This window comes from Salmo salar, chromosome ssa03 (genome assembly GCF_905237065.1).
Source record: "Salmo salar chromosome ssa03, Ssal_v3.1, whole genome shotgun sequence".
Lineage (NCBI taxonomy): Eukaryota > Metazoa > Chordata > Actinopteri > Salmoniformes > Salmonidae > Salmo > Salmo salar.
The window spans coordinates 101,702,556-101,719,705 of record NC_059444.1 but is presented as its reverse complement, the minus strand read 5'-3'; the positions used below and the strand labels follow the sequence as shown (position 1 = coordinate 101,719,705).

General features: G+C 40.0%; 1 protein-coding gene across 2 annotated transcripts; it reads right to left on the bottom strand.

Annotated features, from left to right (window-relative positions):
• Positions 1-546: 546 nt before the first annotated feature.
• Positions 547-15,990, bottom strand: LOC123723806 (C-type lectin domain family 4 member E). Of its 2 annotated transcripts, none has more exons than XM_045715983.1 (6): positions 15,932-15,990; positions 1,797-1,898; positions 1,422-1,632; positions 1,159-1,301; positions 924-1,027; positions 547-804 (listed from the first exon to the last, which is right to left on the bottom strand). In XM_045715983.1, exons 3-6 carry the CDS (start codon positions 1,441-1,443, stop codon positions 657-659), a joined length of 417 nt encoding a protein of 138 aa, XP_045571939.1. In that variant the 5' UTR covers positions 1,444-1,632; positions 1,797-1,898; positions 15,932-15,990; the 3' UTR covers positions 547-656. The 2 variants fall into 2 exon arrangements, with proteins under 2 accessions (XP_045571939.1, XP_045571938.1); XM_045715982.1 differs by lacking the exon at positions 15,932-15,990 and adding an exon at positions 6,651-7,254.
• Between the last annotated feature and the right edge of the window lie 1,160 nt (positions 15,991-17,150).

Genomic DNA, 17,150 nt, shown 5'->3' with positions numbered 1-17,150 from the left:
TACTTCTAGCTTGGAGTTGTATTTTTTTTGATAACATAGCTACAGTATTTCACTTTTTAATGTGTATAGTATTGCTTACTAGGTGTGTCCAATCAATTTTAACCACTCCCTCTTCAAATTAGGGCTAATTGGGAAAAGCTGTTCAAAGGAGGACATTGTATTATTTCTTTGTACTCCCTGACGAAGGCCATGCAGCCGAAACGCGTCAGATTTTTAAAACCTTGTTTCTATTGAACATGCCATACTAATAAAGGCATTTTAATCAATTATATGAAGAGTGCCTTGGTCCTCCTTTCTATTTTATACTGTACTCTGTATTTCACACAGTGAGTCTATGCAACCTATTATGTGTCAACGGAAGCACATTTTACTTCTGAACGTGTTTAGGCTTGCCATAACAAAGGGGTTGAATACTTTCTGACTCAAGACATTTCAGATTTAAATCTTTTATTCATTTGTAAAAAGAAAAGAAAAACATATTTCCACTTTGACATTATGAGTTATTGTGTGTAGGACAGTGACAGTAAAATCTCAATTTAATCGATTAAAAATACAGCGTGTAAACAACAAAATGTGGAAAAGGTCTAGGCAGTGAATACTTTCTGAAGGCCCTGTAGCTGGTATCATGACTTTCAGCATGACAATCAACATCATAACTAAAAGTGAGAAAGAACTATCTCACAGATCCAGGAACGGTTAAATGAACACGGATAGTCATGCCATGGTCCTTGGTCTGATGAACTGTGAGTTAACAACACACAGTTCTCCACTCCACCACCATTAGGCTGTCCACTCCCCCAGTACCTGCAGTAGAAATAACACAGTTAGACTGACCACTCTCTCAGAACCTAGAGTATGAACAACACAGAATCAGTCCTACCCCTTACACGGTGGTCAGAGTTGTTAGAGCAGTAGTCTCTTACTTTGGGGTGGTCAGTGGGTTGCCGTCCACCCATTTCCAGGTCCCCTCAGTAACAGTGTCAGTCAGACCAATCCAGAAACCCTTGTTGAGGTGGAAGAGAAACTCCTGTTGGTGAGAAAGAGCTGATATTGTCAACTACTATAGACTACATGTGTTAAATACTGGAAGATACATTACTGACCAAGGGATGTTTGATCATAACCCCCCCGCCATATCTCTCTCTCTTTCTCTCTCACCTGTTCCTTATCACTGTTGATGATCACCAGGTCTGCTCCTCTCTCCAGACAGTCATCTTTGCTCTCCCCCCAGGTTTTAGTCTCAGTAGACAGGAAGTACCAACTGGATTCAAACTTCTTCCAGTCTTTAGGGCAGGTTTGTTCTACAAGACAAAAACATGAATTTCCATCTTATTATTCTGCACCTATTATTTTAGAATACAAACACAAGTTGACTGCATATTAGAAATATGATGTTATGATCATTTATTTGGTAAACTCACTCAGATTAGAGAACTTTCTCATGAGATCATTTTTCTCTTTCTGTTGCTGGGCTCTCTCTTTAGTCAGGGTGTTACTGCTGGTCTGTAGTTGGTCTCTCTCTTTAGTCAGCTTGTTGTAACTGGTCTGTAGCTGGTCTCTCTTTAGTCAGAAGGCTGTAACTGGCCTGTAGCTGGTCTCTCTCTGTTGAGTCGTGATGACCAATTACTCCATCTGTAAAATGGAAAAGTTAATCAAACATGTAACTACCACACCATTGATGATTAAGGATGATTAAGGATGATTAAGTATGATTAAGGTTGATTAAGGATGATTAAGGATGATTAAGGATGATTAAGTATTCTACTTAAGTCTCAGTGACAAAATACTAAACTTACAGTAGACAGACAGGCCTATGATCCCAGTCAGTAGGAGGACAGACAGCAGCCCCAGACACAAAGCAGCTACTCCAGAGGGTCTCTTCCACCACTGGAAATGTACTGAATCACAAATTATTAAAGTATGGTATTTGGTAATGTGTTTTACTGTATCATCCACGATTGGGACAAATAAATAAAATAAAATTGTATTTGTCACATGCGCCGTATCCAACAGGTGTTTTAACCTGTTGGGCTACAGGTTAGCAATGAACCCCGAGACGGGATTGCTAACAAGGCTGGAAATTCAAAACATCAAAAATCTAATAATTTCAATTTCTCAAACAAGCAACTATTTTACACCATTTAAAAGATAAACATCTCCTTATTCCAACCACATTGTTCGATTTTCAAAGAGGCTTTACGGCAAAAGCATAAAGTTAGATTATGTTAGGACAGTACATAGCCACAAAAGTACAAACATCCATTTTCAATTCAAGGTCAGGCGTCACCAAAAGCAGAAACCAGCTAAAATGATGCACTAACCTTTGGCAATCTCCATCAGATGACACTCCTAGGACATTATGTTATACAATACATGCATTTTTTGTTCCATCAAGTTCATATTTATATCCAAAAACAGCATTTTACAGTAGCGTGAAATTCAGATTTTTTTCTTCTCTGAAGTGCTTCCGGTGAACAACGTTACAATTTACAAAATTACTATTCGAAAACATTGGTAAATTATAATATTGTGATTCAAATAATAATAGTTTATCATTTCGTAAATGCTACTGTATTGCCAGATTTCAAAATAACTTTACTGCGAAATCACAAGTTGCAATAAACCGGGTGCTGTGCTAAGAACAATAGGCTAGGCTATATAGGTTAGCATCATCTTGTAACCAGCTAATATCAATAATACTATCGTCAATAATCCCTTACCTTTGATTATCTTCATCCATTGGCACTTCCAGGAATCCCAGGTCCACTACAAATGTGGTTTCTTTTGACAAAGTTCATAATTGATGTCCAAATAACTCCAAGTTGTTCCATGTTGTTAGCGCTTCGGTGGCTACTCAAAAGTAGTGCGGGCGGGGGTGGGAAGTCACGGCGAAAAGTTAAAAAAGTTTTAAAAATAATCTATTTACGTTCGTTCAAACATGTCAAACGTTGTTTAGCATCAATCTTTAGAGCCATTTTTAACGTCAAACATCAGTAATGTTTCAACACGACCGCTCCTGTGTCTAGAAAAACATCTTTGAAAATTGTCTCGAGTTACATGATTGAGCAGGTGCAGGCAATAATGGAAGTGACGACATCCCAGGGAGGTCAACTTCCCTTCCTTGTCATCCGGTCTCTGTTGATCATAGACGCTTCAAACAACTTTATAAAGATCGCTGACATCTAGTGGAAGCCGTAGGAGTTGCGAAATGAATCCTTTCTCACTGTGGTATCTATTAAACAATGATTTAAAAAAATAGTACAGCCACAAAATTCTTTTTTTCTCTCAGGTTTTCTCAGGTTTTTGCCTGCCATATGAGTTTTGTTATACTTACAGACACCATTCAAACAGTTTTAGAAAATTCAGAGTGTTTTCTATCCAAATCTGGTAATAATATGCATATCCTAGCTTCTGAGTTGGTGTAGGTGGCAGTTAAAAATGGGCACATATTTTTTTCAAAATTCTCAATACTGCCCCCGTAGCCCATTAAGAAAAATACAAAAAAATGAAAATAAATAAAAGTAACAAATAATTAAAGAGCAGCAGTAAAATACCAATAGCAGGGCTTTATACAGGGAGTACCGGTACAGAGTCAGTGTGCGGGAGCACTGGTGTCGAGGTAATTGAGGTAATATGTACATGTAGGTAGAGTTATTAAAGTTACTATGCATAGATAATAAACAGAGTAGCAGCAGGGTAAAAAAGGGGGGGGACAATGCAAATAGTCTGGGTAGCCATTTGATTAGATGTTCAGGAGTCTTATGGCTTGGGGGTAGAAACTGTTTATAAGCCTCTTGGACCTAGACTTAGGCACTCTGTTACTGCTTGCCATGCGATAACAGAGAGAACAGTCTATGACTAGGGTGGCTGGAGTCTTTGACAATGTTTAAGGCCTTCCTCTGACACCGCCTGGTATAGAGGTCCTGGATGGCAGGAAGTTTGGCCCAGTGATGTACTGGGCTGTATGCACTACCCTTTGTAGTGCCTTGCTGTCGGAGGCCGAGCAGTTGCCATACCAGGCAGTGGTGCAACCAGTTAGGATGCTCTCGGTGGTGCAGCGTTAGAACCTTTTGAGGATCTGAGGACCCATGCCAAATGTTTTCAGTCTGTTGTGCCCTCTTTTCAGATTTTGTTGTGCCCTCTTCACAACCGTCTTGGTGTGTTTGGACCATGTTAGTTTGTTGGTGATGTGGACACCAATGAACTTGAAACTCTCAACCTGCTCCACTACAGCCCCATCGATGAGAACAGGGGCATGCTCGGTCCTCCTTTTCCTGTAGTCCGCGATCATCTCCTTTGTCTTGATCACGTTGAGGGAGAGGTTGTTGTCCTTGCACCACATGGCCAGGTCTCTGACCTCCTCCCTATAGGCTGTCTCGTCATTGTCGGTGATCAGGCCTACCCCTGTTGTGTCATCGGCAAACTTAATGATGGTGTTGGAGTCATGCCTGGCCATGCAGTCATGAGTGAACAGGGAGTACAGGAGGGTACTGAGCACGCACCCCTGAGGGGCCCCCGTGTTGAGGATCAGCGTGGCGGATGTGTTGTTACCTACCCTTACCACCTGGGGGGCGGCCCGTCTGGAAGTCCAGAATCCAGTTACAGAGGGAGGTGTTTAGTCCCAGGGTCCTTAGCTTATTGATGAGCGTTGAGGGTACTATGGTGTTGAACACTGATCTGTAGTCAAGGAATAGCATTCTCACATAGGTGTTCCTTTTGTCCAGGTGGGAAAGGGCAGTGTGGAGTGCAATAGAGATTGCATCATCTGTGGATTTGTTTGGGCGATATGCAAATTGGAGTGGGTCTTGGGTTTCTGGGATAATGGTGTTGATGTGAGCCATTACCAGCCTTCCACTAACTGTTGCTACGGGTCGGTAGTCATTTAGGCAGGTTACCTTAGTGTTCTTGGGCACAGGGTGGTCTGCTTAACCTCTATGGGCTAACCTACTCAACAGCCAGTTGAATACTGTGGCGCAATTTTCAAATACCTTAGATATGCTATTACTTAAATTTTTCAAAAATATGACTATTTTACACCATTTTAAAGATAAGACTCTTGTTAATCTAACCACACTGTCCGATTTCAAAAAGGCTTTACAACGAAAGCAAAACATTAGATTATGTCAGCAGAGTACCCAGCCAGAAATAATCATACACCCATTTTTCAAGCTAGCATATAATGTCACATAAACCCAAACCACAGCTAAATGTAGCACTAACCTTTGATGATCTTCATCAGATGACAACCCTAGGACATTATGTTATACAATACATGCATGTTTTGTTCAATCATGTTCATATTTATATCAAAAACCAGCTTTTTACATTAGCATGTGACTAGCATGTGACTACCATTCCCACCGAACACTGCCGGTGAATGTACTAAATTACTCACGATAAACGTTCACAAAAAGCATAACAATTATTTTAAGAATTATAGATACAGAACTCCTCTATGCACTCAATATGTCCGATTTTAAAATAGCTTTTCGGTGAAAGCACATTTTGCAAAATTTTCAGTAGATAGCCCGGCATCACAGGGCTAGCTAGTTTAGACACCCAGCAAGTTTAGCACTCATCAAAGTCAGATTTACTATAAGAAAAATGTTATTACCTTTGTTGTCTTTGTCAGAATGCACTCCCAGGACTTCTACTTCAATAACAAATGTTGGTTTGGTCCAAAATAATCCATCGTTATATCCAAACAGCGGCGTTTTGTTTGTGCGTTCTAGGGACTATCCTAAAGGGTAAATAAGGGTGGCGAGCATGGCGCAATTCGTGACAAAAAATTCTAAATATTCCATTTCCGTACTTCGAAGCATGTCAACCGCTGTTTAAAATCAATTTTTATGCCATTTTTCTCATAAAAAGCGATAATATTCAGACCGGGAATCTGCTTTTAGGTAAACAGACAAAGGAAAAGAAAGCATTCGGTCGAAGCGGGCACGCGCCTAAGCCCATAGTACTCTGTGTGGCCACTTGCCAAAAGCGATAAAGTGTTTCAGCCAGAGCCTGCATCGATATCGTTCAGCTTTTTCCCGGGCTCTGAGACCCTATGGAAGCCGTAGGAAGTGTCACGTTATTGCACAGATCCTGAGTCTTCAATAAAAAGAGCCAAGATGAAACACTACTTCTCAGACAGGCCACTTCCTGCTTGAAATCTTCTCAGGTTTTGGCCTGCCATATGAGTTCTGTTATACTCACAGACACCATTCAAACAGTTTTAGAAACTTTAGGGTGTTTTCTATCCAAAGCCAATAATTATATGCATATTCTAGTTACTGGGCAGGAGTAGTAACCAGATTAAATCGGGTACGTTTTTTATCCAGCCGTGTCAATACTGCCCCCTAGCCCTAACAGGTTAAAACATGTTGGGATTACAGACAGACAGGGAGAGGTTGAAAATGTAAGTGAAGACACTTGCAAGTTGGTCAGCACATGCTCAGAGTACACGTCCTGGTAATCCGTCTGGCCCTGCGGCCTTGTGAATGTTGACCTGTCTAAAGGTCTTACTCACGTCGGCTACGGAGAGCGTGATCACACAGTCGTCCAGAACAAAGCCATATTGCTACATGGCAATCTCACCTGTTTAGTGTGTGTGTGTGTGTGTGTGTGTGTGTGTGTGTGTGTGTGTGTGTGTGTAATCTTACCTGAATCAACAACTCCATCTCTTGAACTGGGCTTGAAGGCTCTTACATTGGAATATAATTGGTCATCAATCTCTGTGGTTTTCATTGCATCAGGCTCATCGTCTTCAAATCCATCTGAGTTTTCATAGACTCCCTCTGACATCTTAACACACTTGTGGTGAAATACAGTAACTTCTAACCTCAACTCTAATATACGTCTATAGCTGTGTCTTCTCCCCGCAAAGTCCTGCGTCTGTGTGACTTTAGGTAGTGAAACTCTTTATCAGTCAACCACAGTGAAGGGGAAATTGTGAAATTAGCACAACCCTGGTCACTACGTGACTCCCACCAGCCTTAGTGTGATAATATAATACATGATATGACTCCCACCAGCCTTAGTGTGATTATATAATACATGATATGACTCCCACCAGCCTTAGTGTGATAATATAATACATGATATGACTCCCACCACCCTTAGTTTGATTATACATTGCTCAAAAAAAAATAAAGGGAACACTAAAATAACACATCCTAGATCTTAATGAATGAAATAATCTTATGAAATACTTTTTTCTTTACATAGTTGAATGTGCTGACAACAAAATCACACAATAATAATTTATTGAAATCCAATTTATCAACCCATGGAGGTCTGGATTTGGAGTCACACTCAAAATTAAAGTGGAAAAACACACTACAGGCTGATCCAACTTTGATGTAATGTCCTTAAAACAAGTCAAAATGAGGCTCAGTAGTGTGTGTGGCCTCCACGTGCCTGTATGACCTCCCTACAACGCCTGGACATGCTCCTGATGAGGTGGCGGATGGTCTCCTGAGGGATCTCCTCCCAGACCTGGACTAAAGCATCCGCCAACTCCTGGACAGTCTGTGGTGCAACGTGGCGTTGGTGGATGGAGTGAGACATGATGTCCCAGAGGTGCTCAATTGGATTCAGGTCTGGGGAACGGGCGGGCCAGTCCATAGCATCAATGCCTTCCTCTTGCAGGAACTGCTGACACACTCCAGCCACATGAGGTCTAGCATTGTCTTGCATTAGGAGGAACCCAGGGCCAACCGCACCAGCATATGGTCTCACAAGGGATCTGAGGATCTCATTTCGGTACCTAACGCAGTCAGGCTACCTCTGGCGAGCACATGGAGAGCTGTGCGGCCCCCAAAGAAATGCCACCCCACACCATGACTGACCCACCGCCAAACCGGTCATGCTGGAGGATGTTGCAGGCAGCAGAACGTTCTCCACGGCGTCTCCAGACTCTGTCACGTCTGTCACATGTGCTCAGTGTTAACCTGTTGGGGGTAGGGGGGCAGTATTTACACGGCCGGATAAAAAACGTACCCGATTTAACCTCTTACATCTAGACGTTCCGCTAGCGGAACACCTGCTCCAATATCCAATGATAGGCGTGGAGCGAATTACAAATTTCTTAAAAATACAAAAACTTCAATTTTTCAAACATATGACTATTTTACAGCATTTTAAAGACAAGACTCTCCTTTATCTAACAACACTGTCCGATTTCAAAAAGGCTTTACAGCGAAAGCAAAACATTAGATTATGTCAGCAGAGTACCCAGCTGGTGAGTGCTAAACTTGCTGGGTGTCTAAATAGCTAGCCCTGTGATGCCGGGCTATGTACTTAGAATATTGCAAAATGTGCTTTCACCAAAAAGCTATTTTAAAATCGGACATATCGAGTGCATAGAGGAGTTCTGTATCTATAATTCTTAAAATAATTGTTATGCTTTTTGTGAACGTTTATCGTGAGTAATTTAGTAAATGTTTAGTAAATTCACCGGAACTATGCTAGTTCTGAACGTCACATGCTAATGTTAAAAGCTGGTTTTTGATATAAATATGAACTTGATTGAACAAAACATGCATGTATTGTATAACATAATGTCCTAGGTGTGTCATCTGATGAAGATCATCAAAGGTTAGTGCTGCATTTAGCTGTCTTCTGTGTTTTTGTGACATTATATGCTAGCTTGAAAAATGGGTGTCTGATTATTTCTGGCTGGGTACTCTGCTGACATAATCTAATGTTTTGCTTTCGTTGTAAAGCCTTTTTGAAATCGGACAGTGTGGTTAGATTAACCTGTTAGGGCTAGGGGGCAGCATTTGCACGTCTGGATAAAAATTTTTACCCGATTTAATCTGGTTACTAATCCTACCCAGTAACTAGAATATGCATATACTTATTATATATGGATAGAAAACACTCTAAAGTTTCTAAAACTGTTTGAATGGTGTCTGTGAGTATAACAGAACTCATTTGGCAGGCAAAACCCTGAGACATTTTCTGACAGGAAGTGGATACCTGATGTGTTGTATTACCTTTAAACCTATCCCATTGAAAAACACAGGGGCTGAGGAATATTTTGGCACTTCCTATTGCTTCCACTAGATGTCACCAGCCTTTACAAAGTGTTTTGAGTCTTCTGGAGGGAGATCTGACCGAACAAGAGCCATGGAACGATGATGTCCCATTAGACACCTGGCGCCGAGTTCATGTTGGGTACCCTCGTTCCAATACGTTATAAAAGAGTATGCATTCGTCCACCTTGAATATTATTCATGTTCTGGTTAAAAAGGCCCTAATGATTTATGCTATACAACGTTTGACATGTTTGAACGAACGTAAATATATTTTTTCCCCTCGTTCATGACGAGAAGTCCGGCTGGCTTAGATCATGTGCTAACAAGACGGAGATTTTTGGACATAAATGATGAGCTTTTTTGAACAAAACTACATTCGTTATGGACCTGTGATACCTGGAAGTGACATCTGATGAAGAGAATCAAAGGTAATGGATTATTTACATAGTATTTTCGATTTTAGATCTCCCCAACATGACGTCTAGTCTGTATCGCAACGCGCGTATTTTTCTGGGCGCAGTGCTCAGATTATTGCAAAGTGTGATTTCCCAGTAAGGTTATTTTTAAATCTGGCAAGTTGATTGCGTTCAAGAGATGTAAATCTATAATTCTTTAAATGACAATATAATATTTTACCAATGTTTTCTAATTTTAATTATTTAATTTGTGACGCTGACTTGACTGCCGGTTATTGGAGGGAAACGATTTCCTCAACATCAATGCCATAGTAAAACGCTGTTTTTGGATATAAATATGAACTTGATAGAACTAAAAATGCATGCATTGTCTAACATAATGTCCTAGGAGTGTCATCTGATGGAGATTGTAAAAGGTTAGTGCATCATTTTAGCTGGTTTTATGGTTTTGGTGACCCTGTCTTTGACTTGACAAAACATTACACACAACTCTTGTAAATGTACTGTCCTAACATACTCTAAATTTATGCTTTCGCCGTAAAACCTTTTTGAAATCGTAAAACGTGGTTAGATTAAGGAGATGTTTATCTTTCAAAGGGTGTAAAATAGTTGTATGTTTGAAAAATTTGAATTTTGACATTTATTTGGATTCAAATTTGCCGCTCTTGAAATGCACCTGCTGTTGATGGAGTGCACCACGGGTGGCACGCTAGCGTCCCACCTAGCCCATAGAGGTTAACGAGAGTCTTGTCTTTAAAATGGTGTAAAATAGTCATATGTTTGAGAAATTGAAGTAATAGCATTTCTAAGGTATTTGAAAATCGCGCCACGGGATTACACTGGCTGTTGCGTAGGTGGGACGATTTCGTCCCGCCTAGCCCAGAGAGGTTAAGTAGGGGAGGTTCATAGATTTGAAGTACAGTGAAATTATCATCATTATTAGGTTTTGTTTGTAGTCAACTTATGGGTTTCTGAATCGGTGTAGTTTAATGAAATGCTTTTTTTGGGGAAAAGAGCGCTTCATTGTCTCTCTGTGGAATGTTTCCTAGAAGCCACGATTCCTTAAAGGGGTATACACACATATGGAATCTTAGAAGTTACACACACACATGGAATCGTTGAAGTTTTATTTTCTGAGTTTTAATTAAATATGTGATAAGGGAATGTCTGGGAACCTGGGATCCAACATGTATAAAATGTCTGATGGTTTTTCTTTAATTTGTCTAATATAATAAGAAACACCGTTTTGAAAGGGTGGTATGACTTTTGACCTCTATCATGGCACCCCTTTGTGGTCTGATCAGCCTCATGGGAGGGCCATTTGGATGATGAATTTAAGGTCATTTGTAATACTGGTTTTAAGGAAATTTGTATAACTGATAATGATGATGGAGTTTAAATTTCTTAGACACATTGGTAATTTGAACCAATGAGAAGACAGAATGACGATAAGGGTACAATAATGTTTCTTTGTGGAGTAGTTCAGATTAGTGAATTTGATCTGATTATGTTATTTGAATATCTTTTGACCAGTAGTGGTATTTTTATACATTATAAAGCTAAGTTTAGCTGTGGTTGGATGCAGTGTAAGGAATTTAACACAACAAGGTTGTGAAATTGCCATAATATTATTATTATATTTAGCCAGAATAAGCGTAATAACGGTAGACTTAGGTTAACCTCTATGGGCTAGGTGGGACGCTAGCGTGCCACCCGTGGTGCACTCCATCAACAGCAGGTGCATTTCAAGAGCGGCAAATTTGAATCCAAATAAATGTCAAAATTCAAATTTTTCAAAAATACAACTATTTTACACCATTTGAAAGATAAACATCTCCTTAATCTAACCACGTTTTACGATTTCAAAAAGGTTTTACGGCGAAAGCATAAATTTAGAGTATGTTAGGACAGTACATTTACAAGAGTTGTGTGTAATGTTTTGTCAAGTCAAAGACAGGGTCACCAAAACCATAAAACCAGCTAAAATGATGCACTAACCTTTTACAATCTCCATCAGATGACACTCCTAGGACATTATGTTAGACAATGCATGCATTTTTAGTTCTATCAAGTTCATATTTATATCCAAAAACAGCGTTTTACTATGGCATTGATGTTGAGGAAATCGTTTCCCTCCAATAACCGGCAGTCAAGTCAGCGTCACAAATTAAATAATTAAAATTAGAAAACATTGGTAAAATATTATATTGTCATTTAAAGAATTATAGATTTACATCTCTTGAACGCAATCAACTTGCCAGATTTAAAAATAACCTTACTGGGAAATCACACTTTGCAATAATCTGAGCACTGCGCCCAGAAAAATACGCGTTGCGATACAGACTAGACGTCATGTTGGGGAGATCTAAAATCGAAAATACTATGTAAATAATCCATTACCTTTGATTCTCTTCATCAGATGTCACTTCCAGGTATCACAGGTCCATAACGAATGTAGTTTTGTTCAAAAAAGCTCATAATTTATGTCCAAAAATCTCCGTCTTGTTAGCACATGATCTAAGCCAGCCGGACTTCTCGTCATGAACGAGGGGAAAAAATATATTTCCGTTCGTTCAAACATGTCAAACGTTGTATAGCATAAATCATTAGGGCCTTTTTTAACCAGAACATGAATAATATTCAAGGTGGACGAATGCATACTCTTTTATAACGTATTGGAACGAGGGTACCCAACATGAACTCGCGCGCCAGGTGTCTAATGGGACATCATCGTTCCATGGCTCTTGTTCGGTCAGATCTCCCTCCAGAAGACTCAAAACACTTTGTAAAGGCTGGTGACATCTAGTGGAAGCAATAGGAAGTGCCAAAATATTCCTAAGCCCCTGTGTTTTTCAATGGGATAGGTTTAAAGTCAATACAACACATCAGGTATCCACTTCCTGTCAGAAAATGTCTCAGGGTTTTGCCTGCCAAATGAGTTCTGTTATACTCACAGACACCATTCAAACAGTTTTAGAAACTTTAGAGTGTTTTCTATCCATATATAATAAGTATATGCATATTCTAGTTACTGGGTAGGATTAGTAACCAGATTAAATCGGGTAAATTTTTTTCATCCAGACGTGCAAATGCTGCCCCCTAGACCCAACAGGTTAATATAACGATTATCATTAAGCCTGAACATTAATTCAGTCACCTCTGGTCGAGAAAAAATTATTTTCCCAGTACATTCATTCTCTAATTCATCAACCAGCATCGACCAGCTCTTTCTTCTCGAGCAGTTGAGGTAAATTTAACCTCTTGGAGAAAAAAAAAAAAAACATGTCCCCATTTTAACAAGGTAGACATGTTCTTTTTTTTTTGGCAGGCAAAAATCTGATAAGGTTTCATGCAGGAAGTGGCCTGTCTAACAAGGTGTCGTTCTTCTTGTCTCTGTTTATTGAAGAGTGAGGATCTTAGCTGTCCCGTGACACTTCCTATGGCTGCCATAGGGTCTCAGAAGGCGGTAAAAAGCTGAATCGTGGCTTTGCAGGCTCTGGCTGAAACAAAGTAGCGCGTTTGGGTAGTGGCTGGTTACAGTACTGTGAGACTCAGGCTCGTGCCCGCGTCGACCGAAAGCTTTGTTTACTTTCCTCTGTTTAGCTAAATGGACATTCCCGGTCGGAATATTATCGCTTTTTTACGAGAAAAAATGGCATAAAAATGGATTTTAAACAGCGGTTGACATGCTTCGAAGTACGGTAATGGAATATTTAGATTTTTTTGTCACGAATTGCGCCATGCGCGCGACCCTGATTTACCATTTCAGATAGTGTCTGGGACGCACGAACAAAACGCCGCTATTCGGATATAACGATGGATTATTTTGGACCAAACCAACATTTGTTATTGAAGTAGCAGTCCTGGGAGTGCATTCTGACGAAGACAACAAAAGGTAATCAAACTTTTATAATAGTAAATCTGATATTGGTGAGTGCTAAACTTGCCGGGTGTCTAAATAGCTAGCCCGTGATGGCTGGGCTATGTACTTAGAATATTGCAAAATGTGCTTTCACCAAAAGCTATTTTAAAATCGGACATATCGAGTGCATAGAGGAGTTCTGTATCTATAATTCTTAAAATAATTGTTATGCTTTTTGTGAACGTTTATCGTGAGTAATTTAGTAAATTGTTAGCAAATTCCCCGGAAGTTTGCGGGGGGTATGCTAGTTCTGAACGTCACATGCTAATGTAAAAAGCTGGTTTTTGATATAAATATGAACTTGATTGAACAAAACATGCATATATGTATTGTATAACATAATGTCCTAGGGTTGTCATCTGATGAAGATCATCAAAGGTTAGTGCTGCATTTAGCTGTCTTCTGGGTTTTTGTGACATTATATGCTAGCCTCTTCAGCGTCTGATCCCGTTAGCGGGATCAAAATCCAGCGAAAAATCATATCGCCAATTAGCATTAAAAAATATCATAATTTAAAAAAATATATAATATATATTTTTTTTTTTATAGATACACCTCTCCTGAATCGACCCACGTCGTCCGATTTCAAAAAGGTTTTACAGGAAAAGCAAATCATTAGATTATATTAGATGAGTCCATCGTAAAAAGCAGCTTCATAGCCATTTTCCGACCAACCACTTGCATCACATATAATCAAAAAACAGCTAAATGCAGCACTAACCTTTTACAAACTTCATCAGATGGCACCCCTAGGACATCATGTTATACAATGCATGCATTCTTTTGTTCAATAAAGGTCATATTTATATATAAAAACAGCATTTTACATCTCTGTCTGACGTTGACTACATAATTTCCCCTCAAAAGCGTCCCGGTAAACAATGCTACATTTCCCTAAATTACTATACTATAACGATTTTTTAAATGTATATTGTCAATCTAACATTTATAGATGAATATCTCTTGAGAACACCCGTCATACCAGATTTTAAATTAACTTTACTGGGTAATCACACTTTGCGATAAAAGGAGATGCGATACTCAGAAAATTAGCTAATATACAGAGCTCGGCGCCATCTTGGAAAGAATCTCATGTCACGTCTTATCTTCTATAATATTGTCAATAATCGCCTACCTTTAGTTGTCTTCATCAGAAAGCATCCCAGGTCCACAACAGATGTATTTTCGGTCAAAAAGTCCATACTTCACGTTCCATTAGCCTGATGTTGGTAGCGCGTCCTATGGCTCTCTCCAAGCGCAGCTCTGAAGTTCATAATAAATGCAATGCTCGCGCATGTAGGTTCGTTCAAACATGTCAAACGTTGTATAAAATAAATCTTCAGGGCCTCTAACACCAAGAGAGCCAATAAGATTCGAGGGGGATGATGTCATGGCCTTTAAAACCGTATCCAAAGGTGGGGGCAGACATGGCCGCCGGCGTCATAATGGTGATGGCCCATCCCCTGTGACCAATTTCAAACTCGTGTCATTCACTGAGTTTTGACTCTATAAGGCTCAAACCACTGTGAAAGGACTGGCGACATCTAGTGGAAGCAATAGGAAGTGCTCACTGAACCATGGTTAACGGTGTGATTAATAAGGAAAGATGAGAAGTCAAGTCCACAATTCAGAATTCCACTTCCTGTTTCAATCGGTCTCGGGGTTTTGACTGCCATTTGAGTTCTGTTATACTCACAGACACCATTCAAACAGTTTTAGAAACTTTAGAGTGTTTTCTATCCATATATAATAAGTATATGCATGCCCTATCTTCTGAGTTTGATTAGTAGGCCGTTGAAAATGGGAACGATTTTTTTTCAAAATGCGCTGTGGCGCCCCCTATCCTACGGTATCCTCAAGAGGCTAGCTTGAAAAATGGGTGTCTGATTATTTCTGGCTTGGTACTCTGCTGACATAATCTAATGTTTTGCTTTCGTTGTAAAGCCTTTTTGAAATCGGACAGTGTGGTTAGATTAATGAGAGTCTTGTCTTTAAATAGCTGTAAAATAGTCATATGTTTGAGAAATTGAAGTAATAGCATTTCAAATGTTTTGAAAATCGCGCCACAGGATTCAACTGGCTGTTACGTAGGTGGGACGAATTCGTCCCGCCTAGCCCAGAGAGGTTAACTAGAAAGTCGGGGCACCACGGAAGAACGTTTATAGAGCCGTTATCTTCCGAATAAACTCTTAAAATACTTAGTCATATTTTACATCGATAGCAGTCAATATTAACCCTTATCTTATTTTCAGTCTCATAATGAAAGTTGTAAATTCTTGGCTATCTTCACGAACCCTGGCTAACAAGTTGAATCAGCAATACAAAATTGGGTTTAATTATTTATTTACTAAATACCTAAACTTATCACACAGAATTACAAATACACCGAATACACATGATGTCATACATGATGGCTGTTACACAAAGGAAAGGGGGTTGGGCTTGAATGAAAGAGCGGGAAGACTTGGGAATAAAGAAACAGCAGCTATGCTATCGTAAATACATTATCTTATGCATTCTAAATTTCCGCCCATTTGGAAAAGGAAAATGCAATAAATATTTACTCTGAGCTGCGCTTCGGTAGATTGGTCGTAGATGCTGGCCGGGTTGGCCAACAGAGATCTTCCTGTCCTCGGAAGAATGTCTCTGGTGGTAAATTGGATACGTGGTGGTATCTTCATCCGTCTGTTAGACTGAATGCGTCGTCCGTCCTTTCCTAGCCCACGTCTACAGCGGCCGCTGCTAACTCAACGGCTAGGAAGTATCACTTCTGTAGTGAATAAGCTCAAAGTTCATACCATTCGCCACCAAAGCTCACGCAGAGGTTGGCTTAGTTCTGTACTTGACGTGTGTCCTTCTAACGTAGAGGCTGCAGACCTCACGTACTGGAACCACCTGGTTATCTTTTCATCAAAGGCTTATATAGTGGAGAGGGGGAGGGAGGTGTTTCATCGTTTATAACCCCTGTCTCTTCACAGGGGTGGGCCACTGATCAAGCAGGGCACTTTCCTTATGAAAACCCAAATCTCTCATTTGGAAGCTAAAATTACATTTAATCTTTTAATCTCCTAACAAACAATTTCAATATCAAACATTTCAATTGCATAACAATTCCATGTGACTCTGATAACTAGAGTGTGTATACTTTCTCAGGTACAGTTTATGTCATCCTGTCATCAGTCATAATGTCTCAGATGACAACCGAACTGACATCCATACTCATTACGTTCCCAAGCATATTTCCAACTGGTTTTATTACCAAAATATGGTTCCTTTTCCCCATTTGTTTGATGTTCCCAGACTCTCTATATTTAACACAGGCTATTCAAGTCCTTCAGTAGGGTCAGAGAGGGGAAGGGAGAAAGGTATTTATGGGGGGGGGTCATAAACCTTACCCACAGGCCAACGTCATGACACAAGGATGACAAAAGGCAGAGAATACCGTTAACAGGGAATGTATTCCTTCACACGGTAAATTTGGGGAAAAGGGGCTGGACGGAACCAAAGCAAAGAAAGTAAATATCAGCCCCCCTCTCCTACCTTACCTGCCTACCCACTACTTACCTAACTAGCACCACCTGGTGCACTAACCAAAATAGAGGGGTGGTCCGCCCAGGTCTTTCCTAGTGTGCATAGACAGTAAACTACTACGGGTATATGTATGCCCGCGGGCCTCTTGCCTAAGCACTCCCTAGGTGCCTTCCCCTTCCCCCCTGGGAACAAATGAAACAGAATAACAAACAATTTCACAACTAAACTGAGAAAAACTCAGGACACTAAAGA

What these genes read in the sequence shown, in the direction of transcription:
- LOC123723806 (XM_045715983.1), bottom strand. Translation starts at nt 1,443, where the DNA reads ATGAGAAAGTTCTCTAATCTGA. An exon ending in GAGAAAGTTCTCTAATCTGA is followed by an intron (nt 1,302 to 1,421) that starts GTGAGTTTACCA and finishes TTTGTCTTGTAG; the next exon opens with AACAAACCTGCCCTAAAGAC. An exon ending in AACCCACTGACCACCCCAAA is followed by an intron (nt 805 to 923) that starts GTAAGAGACTAC and finishes TTTCTACTGCAG; the next exon opens with GTACTGGGGGAGTGGACAGC.